Source organism: Scyliorhinus torazame, chromosome 1, assembly GCF_047496885.1.
Source record: "Scyliorhinus torazame isolate Kashiwa2021f chromosome 1, sScyTor2.1, whole genome shotgun sequence".
Taxonomy (NCBI): domain Eukaryota; kingdom Metazoa; phylum Chordata; class Chondrichthyes; order Carcharhiniformes; family Scyliorhinidae; genus Scyliorhinus; species Scyliorhinus torazame.
In genome coordinates, this window is record NC_092707.1 from 58,370,244 (window position 1) to 58,386,533 (window position 16,290).

General features: G+C 47.1%; 1 protein-coding gene across 1 annotated transcript in view; it reads left to right on the plus strand.

Annotated features, from left to right (window-relative positions):
- Positions 1-16,290, plus strand: part of bcl7a (BAF chromatin remodeling complex subunit BCL7A) — a 103,603-nt gene that overhangs the window by 66,636 nt on the left and 20,677 nt on the right. Inside the window, 1 exon segment of the mRNA XM_072495338.1 lies at positions 1,373-1,540. Within this exon segment, the coding sequence (XP_072351439.1) occupies positions 1,373-1,540 (168 nt within the window).

Genomic DNA, 16,290 nt, shown 5'->3' on the forward strand with positions numbered 1-16,290 from the left:
AGCTGGTCATCGCCGCACCCGGAAGTCCCCGCCATATATGTTTTGAACGTTGAGCTTGACTGATGCGTGCAGATAAAATTATTGACCGAGCTTCAGATTTTTAAACTAAGCATTGGAAATACTTCATAATGATACATTGTATGTGATTCTTTATTTGCTTCTCACTCCCAGCACCATATGCAAGTTATTTAATAGCATAGGGGGAAAATAGTTACTGTATCTTCGTGCTAATACTGAATTAGCTTGATACACACTGAAACAGAGGTAGGCAAAGGAGAGTCAAAAGATTTTTGAACTTTAGAAATCCCTTCAAGCTATATTGATTGTTCAGTGACTAAGACACCAGACGTAGTGGAAGAGAATAATTGAGGCACAATTATCTTATTCATTGTGCTGTGACAAATTACAACCTACATCATTGCCTAGCTACACATATTCTAATTTGAAATCTTGTAGGAACCAGGAATTGCCTATTGTGGGTGGGTTTTTCTGAATGAATTTATGGTGGGATGTTTTGGAGTTGTACACAGTAAATGCTTAGTCTCGCTTGCCAAAGGAGCTGTGCAGTGGAATACTAAACATACAGTACTTCTTTCTCTGTCACGAGTATACCAAACTACGATGTTTACTCTGCTATTGTATTCCAGTGCGTGAAGCATGGGCAACTTAATGGTACCAGAAAATATAAAATTACTAACCGTTGCAACTGTTTTTGATATGCCATTTGGACCATTCAATGGATTACTTGAGTGACCAAGGGTCAGTTCAGTGTGTTTGGGTTGATACAAAATTGCGACTTGCAAGCTCACTGTGCTCACATATTGCACACTCTGGTAGTTCAGCATTTTTCCTTTCCTCCATCTAGAGAAAAAAATACAGGAAGGGTGATGTATCTTTTTCATCCCCAGTATAGTTCTGTAGGCCCTTGTGAAGACTGATTTTGTACATGTAGTGTTGGCTTTCTACAGCGCACAGGTTGTGAAAATCCAAATGTGGGAGATAGGCACACTGGTTTTTGGTGTTGATCGTACACTGGCAAAATACAAAATAGCTGTACCATTAAGATTTGGTCAAGGATAAATTCTGACTTGCGCTTTCAGCTAAATTACATTATTGGATTTGAACCATTCACATTTCAACATCAGTCAGAAATAGGTGATTTTTGTTGGGGGGGGGGGGGGGGGGGGAAGAGGAACAAAATTTCAAAGCTGTATTCACCTGGAAATCTCTCTCTTTCCCTCTTCTCTCTTCCCCCCCCCCCCTTCCCCCCCCTCTCCCCCTCCCTTCCTTTCCTTCCTTCATTCCTGCAGCATTTTGTCAATTGTTTAAAATAAATGCATCTAATTGAATGTTTTTGATGTTTGTAAATTAGATGAGAACAGTAATCAGAGCTCAATAGCAGATGCCTCGCCAATGAAGCAGGAGAACAGCAGCAATCCAAGTCCTGCACCAGAACAGAACTTAGTAACCCAAGCAGAGGGTACTGAGACTCGGACTGAGGAAGCTCAGCCCCCTATCAAAGACCAACCCAGCTCTGAAGGTACGGCTGCGAACATAATGAAATGAAATAAAAATCACTTATTGTCACAAGTAGGCTTCAAATGAAGTTACTGTGAAAAGCCCCTAGTCGCCACACTCCGGTGCCTGTTCGGGGAGGCTGTTACAGGAATTGAACCGTGCTGCTGGCCTGCCTTGGTTTGCTTTCAAAGCCAGCGATTTAGCCCTGTGCTATAGGAATCAAGACTTTGGTGAATTAAAGTCCAGTTGTACTCAATGTCCCTGTCTGAATGCAGGAGATACATATGAAAATGGTGTTGTGATCAGTGATGGGATATGAATATACATTGGTGCTTATGGTGGCTTTATCACAACTGGAGAAGTTTCCTAAGGTTACTTTTTCTTGTTTTATTATCAATTTTGGATCAATGTAAAATGTTTGGCAACATTTGAAAGATTTTTAAATGAATTTGTTCAAGCTGAACAAATGTGGAGGAGCATATCTTAAAATTACCCATGCAAAGTATTCAAATTATTTATCTGCGCATCACGCCATGTCTGATGCAATACACATAAACACCAGTTTTTAAAGTTTAGTATGATTTTATAAATCTAAAACTTTTTTAAAAATTAGTTTGCACACTCCTTATTAGAACATTTGAACAATTTTAAAGTTTTGTTTTGATTAAAAAATTTGAGTATCAAAACTATATAGAGAAGAATGGATTTCCATCAGAAATTGCCAGGTAATTGTTTAATTTAAGGTCTAAGAAGACCAGACCGCATTTGTAATACAGCTGGATATCCATTATCTTCTGTAATGTGCACTGTAGAGTTATAGGTAATATTTTTTAAAATGCAAATGGTATCAGAGCTTGTTGGTGTGTGGTGTACAGATTTTGAAGCCACTTTGTCAAGTCATACTCCAGCTTCTTACCAGGAAATAAGAGTTTATAACTAGCAGCAAGTAAAATGTAGAATCTGTTGAGATCAAAGGCCTGGGTAAAGAAAACCTTTCCTCTGTTTATCCTCTTCAGAAGCTTTTATTATTATTGCTGCTAGAGATCTTTTTATGTCCCTTTTGTACAGTTCATTTCCCGTCTTGTCAGTGGAGTGATCTATAGGAGACGATCAGGATGGATTTTGAATTGATAATGCACAAAAGGAATCCATGTGACCTGTTGCCTGGGGAGGTCAACAGTCTACTCTCTAATTGGCAGTACATGGAGTTTGCAAAGTGACCTCTCTCAAAAGGCCAAAACCTCAATCTCAGAATATCACGTGGCTTTGCAGGTGATCATTCTCTTTTCAACTATTCAACCTTGCATTGGACTTTTATGCTGCTCTCCTAATTTAGAATTTGCAATCCCACTGTTCAGGTGAAACAAATACACAAGTAACCTGGGGCTGCAATACCCTTTATCCCTCATTTACGAACACAAAATTTGGCTTTGTAGTTTCTACTGCTTGCAGTGCAATACGCTATTGGGCCAGGTGGAAGGGAATAAAAGGGTATTTATTCTGTTTATACTTTCTGATGCAATCACGAGCTTATGCACAACATAAACATTGGCTTAAATTCAGCAGTTTCTATCTAGTCCAAAATATACTTGGCTTAATTTAAAGTCTTGATGGTTTAGTTTACCACTTGGGAGTCCGGGACTAAGACCAGAAGATCAAAATCTTGCTTGCCAAGTAAATTTGAACTATGAGGGCTGTTGAATTAAGACCAATAGGAACACAGATGTAGCATTTGATTAATTACTATACTCATTTTTAAAAAAAAATGTTGGAAAATCCCTCTGGTCTTGATTGGCAGTAAAATTGTGACACAAGCATTGGGTGATGAAATGAAAATCACTTACTGTCACAAGTAGGCTTCAAATGAAGTTACTGTGAAAAGCCCCTAGTCGCCACATTCCGGCGCCTGTTCAGGGAGGCTGGTACGGGAATTGAACTGTGCTGCAGGCCTGCCTGGGTCTGCTTTCAAAGCAAGCTCTTTAGCCCTGTGCTAAACTAGCCCCAATGGGGGTGGAAGTTGCATAGCGTCTACATAGCTTGAAATTATTTCAAAGAAATTTCAACTTGAAGTTTTCAAGCCAAGTAACCGAGAACCAAGTGTATTAATTTAAACTAGGTGACGAAACAAATAACCTTTCCTGTAATTGTTTTAATTTGAAATCTCCTTTTCTATGCCTTCCTGCCTCCAAGCTGTCCTTCATCTGGGAGGACGGGACCGTCTGGGTAGCAGACTTCTTCAGAGGCGCCATGGAAGCTCCTCCATGTCTACCAATAAGAGGTGTGCTTTGTGGGACGGGATAGGTTTCTGTGTATGTGTATACATGTATGTGTACTTGTGTATTTTCTTTACCACAAGGCTATCTAACTGCTTAGCTGAGAATTGAAAAAACACAACTACAGCAACAAATTTAATTGGAATTTGATTTTAAACTTGCTCCCTTTGAATGTGAGACCCACATCAAAGCTGCAAGCCACCTTTTGTAGGATTAACATTTAAAAAAAGATTAAATATTAGCACATAATTTTGAGGGTTATTTATGTAATCATTATTTTGGTGCCTTTCTAACTATTCAGCAAAGTGTTCAGTTTTAACCTGCCCTTAACTGCTTAGATATAAATACTCATCACATTTAGATTTCTCAAAATTCAACCAACCAATGGTTTTGAATTCATTATTTTTAATCTACAATGCTCTTTTGAAGGTTCCAACACTTGAGATTTATTTTCCCATGTCAATTTTCTTTTCCTTACTCTCCTGTCTCTTGCTGTGATACAGTTATTGACACCAAATAATGTCTTTCACTACCTCACAAATGTTTACTGTTAATGTATGAACTTGGTCAGTAAATGTCTGCAGGCTATTTGACGATTGCAGCTTCATTCAGTCCATCCTGTCTTCATTCATTACCAGTATGTTTATTTTTACCATGGATAACTGGTAATACTCAAAAGTGGAAACCTAGGGCAGCACGGTGGCACAGTGGTTAGCATTGCTGCCTACGGCGCTGAGGACCCGGGTTCGAATCCCGGCCCTCGGTCACTGTCCGTGTGGAGTTTGCACGTTCTCCCCGTGTCTGCGTGGGATTCACCCCCACAACCCAAAGATGTGCAACTTAGGTGGATTGGCCACTCTAAATTGCCCCTTAATTGGAAAATATAATTGGGTACTCTAAATTTATATTAAAAAAAAGTGGAATCCTAGAGTGAGTTTCCGCCTTTTAAATTGGGGCTGCTAAAACTCAACTGCAGTCCAATTAAAACTGTCTAACATCACACGGAGCAGGGATCAAAACTAGTCTATTGTAATTTATATAGTTCAGTTACTAAATTCAATGACTTTTAGGGAAAGGCTTAGATAGTTTGTAATTGTTCTTCCACCTAGCGTGGCCCATAGTTGACTTAAAATCTGTTTTCCTAAAATTATGTATTAACTATTCAGGTTCTTGATGTCAATAATTCACATTTTGTGCTTAAAGATATTCATATTTTGGGTTCAATTTACAACAAACATGGTTACTGTGCTCAGTATCAGACATGTGAACAAATTTCTACAGCTAGGGTACGATAATTGTAATTATTTGAAGCATTGTCCAGTTTGATTTGAATGGTGTCACCTCTACTCTATACTACAAGCTGGGCTTTTCCACCTGCATCATTTTGACTAAAATTATTCATGCTACTCCCTGTCTGCACGTTTTCCCCGTGTCTGCGTGGGTTTCCTCCGAGTGCTCCGGTTTCCTCCCACAAGCCCCGAAAGACGTGCTGTTAGGTAATTTGGACATTCTGAATTCTCCCTCTGTACCCAAACAGGCGCTGGAATGTGGCGACTAGGGGTATTTCACAGTAACTTCATTGCAGTGTTAATGTATGCCTACTTGTGACAACAAAGATTATTATCTTAGTAAATGTTCTATGCTGACAACCATGGCAAGAACATAGAACATAGAACAATACAGCGCAGTACAGGCCCTTCGGCCCACGATGTTGCACCGAAACAAAAGCCATCTAACCTACACTATACCATTATCATCCATATGTTTATCCAATAAACTTTTAAATGCCCTTAATGTTGGCGAGTTCACTACTGTAGCAGGTAGGGCATTCCACGGCCTCACTACTCTTTGCGTAAAGAACCTACCCCTGACCTCTGTCCTATATCTATTACCCCTCAGTTTAAGGCTATGTCCCCTCGTGCTAGCCATTTCCATCCGCGGGAGAAGGCTCTCACTGTCCACCCTATCTAACCCTCTGATCATTTTGTATGCCTCTATTAAGTCTCCTCTTAACCTTCTTCTCTCTAACGAAAACAACCTCAAGTCCATCAGCCTTTCCTCATAAGATTTTCCCTCCATACCAGGCAACATCCTGGTAAATCTCCTCTGCACCCGTTCCAAAGCCTCCACGTCCTTCCTATAATGCGGTGACCAGAACTGTACGCAATACTCCAAATGCGGCCGTACCAGAGTTCTGTACAGCTGCAACATGACCTCCTGACTCCGGAACTCAATCCCTCTACCAATAAAGGCCAACACTCCATAGGCCTTCTTCACCACCCTATCAACCTGGGTGGCAACTTTCAGGGATCTATGTACATGGACACCTAGATCCCTCTGCTCATCCACACTTTCAAGAACTTTTCCATTAGCCACATATTCCACATTCCTGTTTTTCCTTCCAAAGTGAATCACCTCACACTTCTCTACATTAAACTCCATTTGCCACCTCTCAGCCCAGCACTGCAGCTTATCTATATCCCTCTGTAACCTGCTACTTCCTTCCTCACTATCGACAACACCACCGACTTTAGTATCGTCTGCAAATTTACTCACCCACCCTTCTGCGCCTTCCTCTAGGTCATTGATAAAAATGACAAACAGCAACGGCCCCAGAATTTTAGTATGGCACTGACTTGTAAAAGCTGCTTAATGTTTTACAGCTTACACAAAATCCGGACAATGCATTTCTTGCTTTCCCTAAAGAATTACAAACCCCTTTTCTACTCGTGCTATTAAAATAAACTCAAGTGCACAAGACCACTGTTTAAAATTAATCATAGACTGCTACAGCACATGAGGACCGTTCGGTCCACTGAGCCTGCACCGACTGTTAGAGCAGTGTAATTAATCCCACTCCTCATAGTTTTTTAATAAGTATTTTTATTTCAAATTTTGAACTTTATACATTCTACAACAACAATAAACTGGCCCAACACATTCACCCCCCCCCCCTTCAATATGGCTTCATATCTAAATGCGAAACCCCCAAAATGGTGCTGCAAACTGTCCTCCAAAACCTTTGCAGCTGATTTGCTGCACCCCTCCCACACTGCTTACAGATGTCCTCCACCCCCTCAAACAGCCGGCTCATCCTTGATACATTGAAATTGGCCGGTACGATGTTGTGGGCATCACAGAGACATGACTGCAAGGGGATCAGGGCTAGGATCTAAATATCCAAGGATGTGTGTCCTATTGAAAGGACAGGCAGATGAGCAAAGGGGGCAGGGTTGCATTGTTAGTAAGGAATGAAATTCAATCGATAGCAAGGAGTGATATAGGATCAGAAGGCATAGAATCTCTGGGTAGAGTTGAGGAATCGCAAAGGTAAAAAGACCCTGATGGGAGTTATGTACAGGCCCCCGAACAGTAGTCACGATGTGGGGCAGAAAATAAATCGGGAGATAGAAAAAGCATGTAAAAAAGGCAATATTACAATAATTGTGGGGGACTTCAATATGCAGGTGGACTGGGGAAATCAGGTTGGTAGTGGATCCCAAGAAAAGGAATTTGTGGAATGCCTAAGATGTTTTTTTGGAGCAGCTTGTGACACAGCCTTCTAGGGTACAGGCAATTCTGGATTTGGTGATGTGTAATGAGGCAGACTTGATTAGGGAACTTAAGGTGAAGGAACCCTTAGGGAGCAGTGACCACAATATGATAGAATTTGCCCTGCAGTATGAGAGGGAGAAGCTGCAATCAGATGTACCGGTATTACAATTAAATAAGGGTAACTACAAAGACATGAGGGAGGAGCTGGTCAGAGTTGATTGGAAAAGGAGCCTAGCAGGGAAGACGGTGGAACAGCAATGGCAGGGGTTTTTGGGGGTTATTAGGGAGGCACAACAGAAATTCATCCCGAGGAGGAGGAAACCTGCTAAGGGGAGGACGAGGCATCCATGGCTGATGAGGGATGTCGAGGACAGCATAAAAGCTAATGAAAAAGCATACAAAGTGGCGAGGATTAGTGGGAAGCCAGAGGATTGGGAAGCCTTTAAAAGCGAGCAGAGAGGGGGGGGGGGGGGGGAAGAGATGAAGTACGACTGCAAGCTAGCCAGTAATATAAAGGAGGATGGGAAGAGTTTTTTTCAATATATAAAAGGTAAGAGAGAGGCAAAAATGGACATTGGACCACTGGAAAATGTGTCTGGAGAAGTAATAATAGGAAGCAAAGAAATGGCAGACGAACTGAATTGTTACTTTGCATCAGTCTTCACGGTGGAAGACACCAGTGGGATGCCAGAGCTCCAGGAGAACCAGGGGGCAGAGGTAAGTGCAGTGACCATTACTAAGGAGAAAGTTCTGGGGAAACTGAAAGGTCTGAAGGTGGATAAGTCACCTGGACCGGATGGACTACACCCCAGAGTCCTAAAAGAGATAGCTGAGGATATTGTGGAGGCATTGGTGATGATCTCTCCGGAATCACTGGCGGCAGGAAGGGACCCAGAGGACTGGAAAGTAGTGAATGTAACACCGCTGTTTAAGAAGGGAGGGAGACAGAAGATGGGAAATTATAGGCCGGTTAGCCTGACTTGGGTCATTGGTAAGATTTTAGAGTCTGCTATTAAAGATGAGATCGTGAAGTACTTGGAAGTGTATGGTAAAAAAGGACTGAGTCAGCACGGCTTTGTCAAAGGGAGATCGTGTCTGACAAATCTGTTCGAGTTCTTTAAGGATGTAACAAGGAAGATAGACAAAGGAGAACCAGTGGACTAGATTTATTTAGATTTCCAGAAGGCCTTTGACAAGGTGCCGCATAGGAGACTGTTAAATAAGTTAAGAGCTCATGGTGTTCAGGGTAAGATCCTGGCATGGCTAGAGGATTAGCTGACTGGCAGAAGGCAGAGTGGGGATAAAGGGGTCTTTTTCAGGATGGCAGCCAGTGAGTAGTGGTGTGCCTCGGGGGTCTGCTGGGACCACAACATTTCACAATATACATTAATGATCTGGAAGAAGGAACTGAAGGCTAAGTTTGCAGATGATACAAAGATCTGTAGAGGGACAGGTAGTATTGAGGAAGCGAGGGGGCTGCAGAAGGATTTGGACAAGCTAGGAGAGTGGGCAATGAAGTGGCAAATGAAATACAATGTGGAAAAGTGAGAGGTTATGCACTTTTGAAGGAGGAATTTAGGCATAGACTATTTTCTAAATGGGGAAATGCTTAGGAAATCAGAAGCCAAAGGGACAATGGGAGTCCTTGTTCACGATTCTCTTAAAGTTTTTTTAAAAAAAAATGTTTATTCAAGGTTTTCAATAAATTTTTACAGAACACTCCAAAAAGGAAAGAAAATATACATAAGAAAAATAAAAAAGGGGGACCTAACGCCATCCCCTCCAACAACTTAAACCACAAAACATTAAACTATCTAACAAACCAGGAACAAAAATGGGGCAAACGCCCCTTACAATAATAAAAACAAGCCAACATCTCTCTTTTTCCCTCCCCCCTGGGTTGCTGCTGCTCTTGACCCCCACCTAGTGTTCCGCGAGAAAGTCTAGGAACGGTTGCCATCGCCTGGAGAACCCCTGCACAGACCCTCGCAAGGCAAACTTTATCCTCTCCAACTTGATGAACCCTGCCATGTCATTAATCTGAGCCTCCACGCTTGGGGGTTTTGCATCCCTCCACATTAGTAGGACCCTCCTCCGGGCTACCAAGGACGCAAAGGCCAGACCTCCGGCCTCTTTCGGCTCCTGTACTCCCGGCTCATCTGATACCCCGAATATTGCTATCCCCCAGCTCGGTTTTACCCGAGTGTCCAAGACTTTGGACATAGCCTTTGCTAAGCCCCTCCAGAACCCCTCTAGTGCTGGGCATGTCCAGAACATATGGGCATGATTTGCTGGGCTCCCTCAGCACCTCACCTCCACCCCAATAAACTTGCACATCCTCACCCCTGTCATATGTGCCCTGTGAACCACTTTGAACTGAATCAGGCTAAGTCTGGCGCAAGACGAGGAGGAGTTAATCTTGCCCAGGGCCTCCACCCACAAGCCCTCATCCAGTTCCTCACCCAGCTCCTCCTCCCACTTGCCCTTCAGCCCCTCCACCGAGGCAAAAGCCCCATCGATAAATAGGTCCCTCATCCTTTTAATCCCGGCCTGATGCCAGCTTGGGAATCCGCCATCTATCCTGCCCGGTGCAAACCCATGAGTATTCTGTATTGGGGACCAAATTGAGGCCCCCAACTCACCCCTGTGCCATCTCCACTGCCCCCAGATCCTCCGTGTCGCCGCCACCACCGGGCTCGTGGTGTACCGCGTCGGCGGTAGCGGCAAAGGTGCTGTCACCAGCGCTCCCAAGCTAGTGCCCACGCATGACACCGCCTCTAATCTTTTCCACGCCACCCCCTCTCCTTCCATTACCCATTTCCGAATCATTGCCACATTGGCTGCCCAGTATACACCGGTTCGGTAGCGCCAGCCCACTCCTGTCCCGACTACACTCCAGAAACAGCCTCTTGACCCTCGGGGTCTTACTTGCCCATACAAACTCCATAATGCTCCTGCTTACTTGCTTAAAAAAGGCCTTGGGGATGAGGATGGGCAGGCACTGGAACACAAACCGGAACCTAGGGAGGACTGTCATCTTAACGGACTGCACCCTGCCCGCCAGGGAGAGTGGCAACACGTCCCATCTCCTAAAGTCTTCCTCCATCTGGTCTACCAACCGCGCCAAATTAAGCTTATGCAGGGCCCCCCAACTCCTGGCCACCTGAATACCCAAATATCAGAAACTCCTCCGCCTTACGCGGCAGCTCCTCCAGCCCCCTTTCCTGGCCCCTCGCATGCACCACAAAGAGCTCACTCTTCCCCCACGTTAAGCTTGTAGCCTGAGAAGTCCCCAAACTCCCTAAGGATCCGCATGACCTCCACCATCCCCTCCACTAGATCTGCGATGTGCAAATGCAGGTCATCAGCATACAACGAGACCCGATGTTCCTCCCCTCCCACCGACCAACCCTCTCCAGTTACTAGATTCCCTCAATGCCATGGCCAGCGGCTCAATTGCCAAAGCAAACAACCGAGGGGACAGGGTCTCGTCCCACAGCACAACCTAAAATATTCTGATCTCCGCCGGTTCGTAGATACGCTCGCCACCGGGGCCTGGTATAACAATTTGACCCACCCTATTAACCCCTCCCCGAACCCAAACCTGCCAAGCACTTCCCATAGGTACTCCCACTCCACCCGATCAAAGGTCTTCTCTGCGTCCATTGTCGCCACCACTCCTGCCTCCCCACCCTCCGAGGGCATCATAAACACATTCAGGAACCTCTGCACGTTTGCATTTAACTGCCTGCCCTTCACAAACCCCGTCTGGTCCTTGTGTATCACTCCCGGGATACAATCCTCAATCACTGTGGTTAGGACCTTTGCCTGCAACTTGGCATCTACATTAAGGAGCGAGATCGGTCTATACGAGCCACACTGCAGCGGGACCTTGTCCCGCTTAAGGATCAGCGAGATCAGCGCACAAGACATTGTCGGGGGGAGAATCCCTTCCTCCCTCACCTCGTTGAAGGTTCTCACCAGCAGCGGACCCAGCAGATCCACAAACTTCCTGTAAAATTCGACCGGGAACCCATCAGGCCCCGGGGCCTTGCCTGCCTGCATGCCCCCCAACACTGTAACCAGCTCCTCCATCCCAATCGGGGCCCCCAAGCCTTCCACTTGCCTCTCCTCCACTCTCGGGAACCTCAATTGGTCCAGAAACCGCCGCACCCCCCCCCCCCCCCCCCCCCCCGGGGGTTCAGACTTATACAGGTTCCCATAGAAATCCCTGAATACCTCATTTATTTTAGCCGAACTCCGCACCGTGTTCCCCCCTCTGTCCCTGATTCCTCCAATTTCCCTCGCCCCCCTCCCTCTTGCGTAGCTGATGTCCCAGCATCCGGCTCGCCTTCTCCTCATATTCGTATACTGCCCCCTGCACCTTCCTCCACTGGGTCTCAGCTTTCCCCGTGGTCAACAAATCAAATTCCGTTTGGAGGCTCCGTCGCTCCTTCAGCAGCCCCTCTTCAGGGGAATCCGCATACCTCCTATCCACCCTTAATATCTCCCCCACCAACTTCTCCCTCTCTGTCCTCTCTCTCTTCTCCCTTTGAGCCCTAATTGAGATTAACTCTCCCCTAACCACCGCTTTCAGAGCCCCCCAAACCACACCAACCAGTACTTCCCCATTATCATTGGCCTCTATGTATCTCTGAATGCACCCCCGGACCCACCCACAAACCTCCTCTGCCAACAGTCCCACATCCAAGTGCCACAGCGGGCGCTTGTCCCTTTCCTCCCCCAACTCCAACTCCACCCAGCGCGGGCCGTGGTCCGAAATCGCTATGGCCGAATATTCCGTTCCCTCCACTCTTGGAATCAGTGCCCTGCTCATCACAGAGACGTCTATCCGTGAATAGGCCTTATGCACGTGGGAGAAAAAAGAGAACTCTCTGGCCGCCAGCCTAGCAAACCTCCATGGATCCACTCCCCCCATCTCATCAATAAACCCCCTGAGAACCTTGGCAGCAGCTGGCCTCTTGCCCGACCTCGACCTGGATCGGTCCAGTGCCGGGTCCAGTACCGTATTCAAGTGTGGCCCCCCCCCTCCCCATTATCAGGCTCCGCATTTCCAGATCCGGGATCCAACTCTGCATGCTCTTCATGAACCCTGCATCGTCCCAATTTGTAGCATACACAATCACCAGCACCACCCGGGTCCCCTGCAGCCTACCACTCACCATCACATATCGACCCCCCATTATCAGCCTCAATGTTCAGTGCCTCGAACGACACCCGCTTACTCACCAGGATTGCAACCCCTCTATTCTTCGCATCCAGCCCTGAATGAAAGACCTGCCCCACCCATCCATTTCTCAGCCTGATCTGATCCACCACTTTCAAGTGAGTCTCCTGCAACATAGCAACGTCTGCCTTCAGTCCCTTTAAGTGCGTGGACACCCGTGCCCTCCTGACAGGCCCCTCGCGTTCCATGTGATCAGCCGGATTGGGGGACTGCCCCCCCCCCCCCCCCCCCCCCCCCCCCCCCCCCCGGCCGACTAGCCATCCCCTTTCTTAGGCCAGCCACGTGCCCACGCCTCCAGCACTCTCCAGCCTTCCAGGCAGAGGAGCCCCGCCCCGACTCTCCCTCTTACCTCCAGCTCCCCTTCGGTCAATGCAGCAGCAACCCAGTCGTCGTCGTCCCCCTCCCCCCTTCAAGTCGATACGGGCGCCCCTCCAGTCGGGCCATGCCCCCCCTTTAGCGCGGGAAAAAAGCCTGCGATGTTCTACCTGGGCTAGCCCTGCCCCCTGTGGCGCAGCTCCTTTCTCCTGCAGCCTCTCCCCAATTCCCAACGACCCAGTTCCTCCTGCCTCCTGCCCCCCCCCTTCCCCCTTCAAACACGAGGAGCGGCCCCTCCAAAACAATACCCATGCCCATTAAAACACACACATCACATCCAATCACCCCATCCCACTCCCCAGCCTTCCAAAACCCATAGCAAACCAATAGATCGAGTCCAATTTTTCGTTCTGAATAAAGGTCCACGCCTTCTCCGGCGTATCGAAATAATGGTGACGGTCCTGAAAAGTGACCCACAATCACGCTGGCTGCAACAACCCAAACTTCACCTCCTTTCGGTGGAGAACCGCCTTGACCCGGTTGAATCCTGCCTTCTTGGCCAGCTCTGCACTACAGTCTTGGTAGATGCGGATTTCCGTATTCTCCCTCCTGCTGCTCCGTTCTTTCTTCGCCCATCTCAGGACGCACTCTCTGTCCATGAAGCGGTGAAACCTCACCACTACGGCCCTTGGCGGCTCATTTGCCTTAGGCCTCCTTGCCAGGACTCTGTGAGCCTCATCCAGCTCCAGGGGCCTCGGGATGTCTCCCGCGCCCATTAGCGTATTCAGCATCGTGGCTACATATTTTACATAGAATTTACAGTGCAGAAGGAGGCCATTCGGCCCATCGAGTCTGCACCGGCTCTTGGAAAGAGCACCCTACCCAATGTCGGACCCCTCCACACCTTCAGGGAAATCTGGAGATTCTTCCCCCTCGAGCTGTTCTCCAGGTCCTCAAACTTTTCCTGACACTTTTTGTGCAGCACCTCCACTTTCACCGCCAGGCCCAGGATCTCGTCCTCGTTTTCAGAGGCTTTCTGCTGCACCTCTCTAATTGCCGTCCCTTGAGCCTTATGGGTCTCCACCAGCCTCTCAATCGACGCTTTAATTGGGGCCAGCATCTCTGCTTTCAGCTCCGCAAAGCAGCTTTTCAGGAACTCCTGCTGATACCGCGACCATTGCGCCCACGCTGGCTGATCGCCGCCCGCCGCCATCTTACTTTTTCGCGTCCGTTCTCCTCTTCTCCAAGATCACGTTTTTGACCGCTCCACTCCTGGTCCACTCCATGCAATGCTGGGGGAACCTTACTGCTGCCTTTCGAGGGCCGAAGGGCTTGTACTGCGCTGTAATGTTCTATGTTCCCACACCGGGAATTGTCGTCCAAGTGCTGCTGGGGCTCCTCAAGAGGGCCCAAAAGTCCGTTCATGGCGGGAGCTGCCGAATGTGCGACCTACCCAGGCATAGCCGCAACCGGAAGCCGATTCTCTTAAAGTTAACGTGCAGGTTCAGTCGGCAGTTAAGAAGGCAAATGCAATGTTAGCATTCATGTCAAGAGGGCTAGAATACAAGACTAGGGAGGTACTTCTGAGGCTGTATAAGGCTCTGGTCAGACCCCATTTGGAGTATTGTGAGCAGTTTTGGGCCCCGTATCTAAGGAAGGATGTGCTGGCCTTGGAAAGGGTCCAGAGGAGGTTCACAAGAATGATCCCTGGAATGAAGAACTTGTCTTATGAGGAATGTTTGAGGACTTTAGGTCTGTACTCATTGGAGTTTAGAAGGGTGAGGGGGGGGGGGGGGGGGGGATCATATTGAAACTTACAGGATGCTGCGAGGCCTGGATAGAGTGGACGTGGAGAGGATGTTTCCACTTGTAGGAGAAACTAGAACCAGAGGACACCATCTTAGACTAAAGGGATGATCCTTTAAAACAGAGTTGAGGAGGATTTTCTTCAGCCAGAGGGCGGTGAATCTGTGGAACGCTTTGCCGCAGAAGGTTGTGGAGACGTGTTGAAGGCTACCCAGCCTTCAGAACAGCGACCATGACACCACACAACCCTGCCATGGCAATCTCTGCAAGACTGAAAGCACAATGCAATGTCATCCACGCGCTCAAGACCAACCGCAACATCGTCATCAAACCAGCAGACAAAGGAGGGCCACCGTCATATTGAACAGAATGGACTACCGCAAAGACGTGTACCGACAACTCAACAACCAGGATCACTAGACAGTTACCCGCATATTCGACCAAGGAACACACTCGCCAACTCAACAGACTGATCAAGACCTTGGATCCAGAACTTCTGAGCACTCTTCGTGCTCTCATCCCACGTGCTCCCCATGTTGGAGATCTCTACTGCCTCCCGAAAATACACAAGGCCAACACACCAGGCCTCCCTATCTTATTTTAGAGATGTGGATCAGAAATTGGCTAGCTGAAAGAAGACAGAGGGTGATGGTTGATGGAAAATGTTCAGAATGGAGTTCAGTTACAAGTGGCGTACCACAAGGATCTGTTCTGGGGCCGTTGCTGTTTGTCATTTTTATCAATGACCTAGAGGAAGGCGCAGAAGGGTGGGTGAGTAAATTTGCAGACGACACAAGTCGGTGGTGTTGTTGACAGTGTGGAAGGATGTAGCAGGTTACAGAGGGACATAGATAAGCTGCAGAGCTGGGCTGAGAGGTGGCAAATGGAGTTTAATGTAGAGAAGTGTGAGGTGATTCACTTTGGAAGGAATAACAGGAATGAGGAATATTTGGCTAATGGTAAAGTTCTTGGAAGTGTGGATGAGCAGAGGGATCTAGGTGTCCATGTATATAGATCCCTGAAAGTTGCCACCCAGGTTGATAGGGTTGTGAAGAAGGCCTATGGAGTGTTTATTGGTAGAGGGATTGAGTTCCGGAGTCAGGAGATCATGTTGCAGCTGTACAAAACTCTGGTACGGCCGCATTTGGAGTATTGCGTACGGTTCTGGTCACCGCATTATAGGAAGGACGTGGAGGCTTTGGAGTGGGTGCAGAGGAGATTTACCAGGATGTTGCCTGGTATAGTGGGAAAATCTTATGAGGAAAGGCTGATGGACTTGAGGTTGTTTTCGTTGGAGGGAAGAAGGTTAGAGGAGACTTAATAGAGGCATACAAAATGATCAGGGGGTTAGATAGGGTGGACAGTGAGAACCTTCTCCCGCGGATGGAAATGGCTGGCACGAGGGGACATAGCTTTAAACAGAGGGGTAATAGATATAGGACAGAGGTCAGAGGTAGGTTCTTTACGCAAAGAGTAGTGAGGCCGTGGAATGCCCTACCTGCAACAGTAGTGAACTCGCCAACATTGAGGGCATTGAAAAGTTTATTGGATATGGATGATAATGGCATAGTGTAG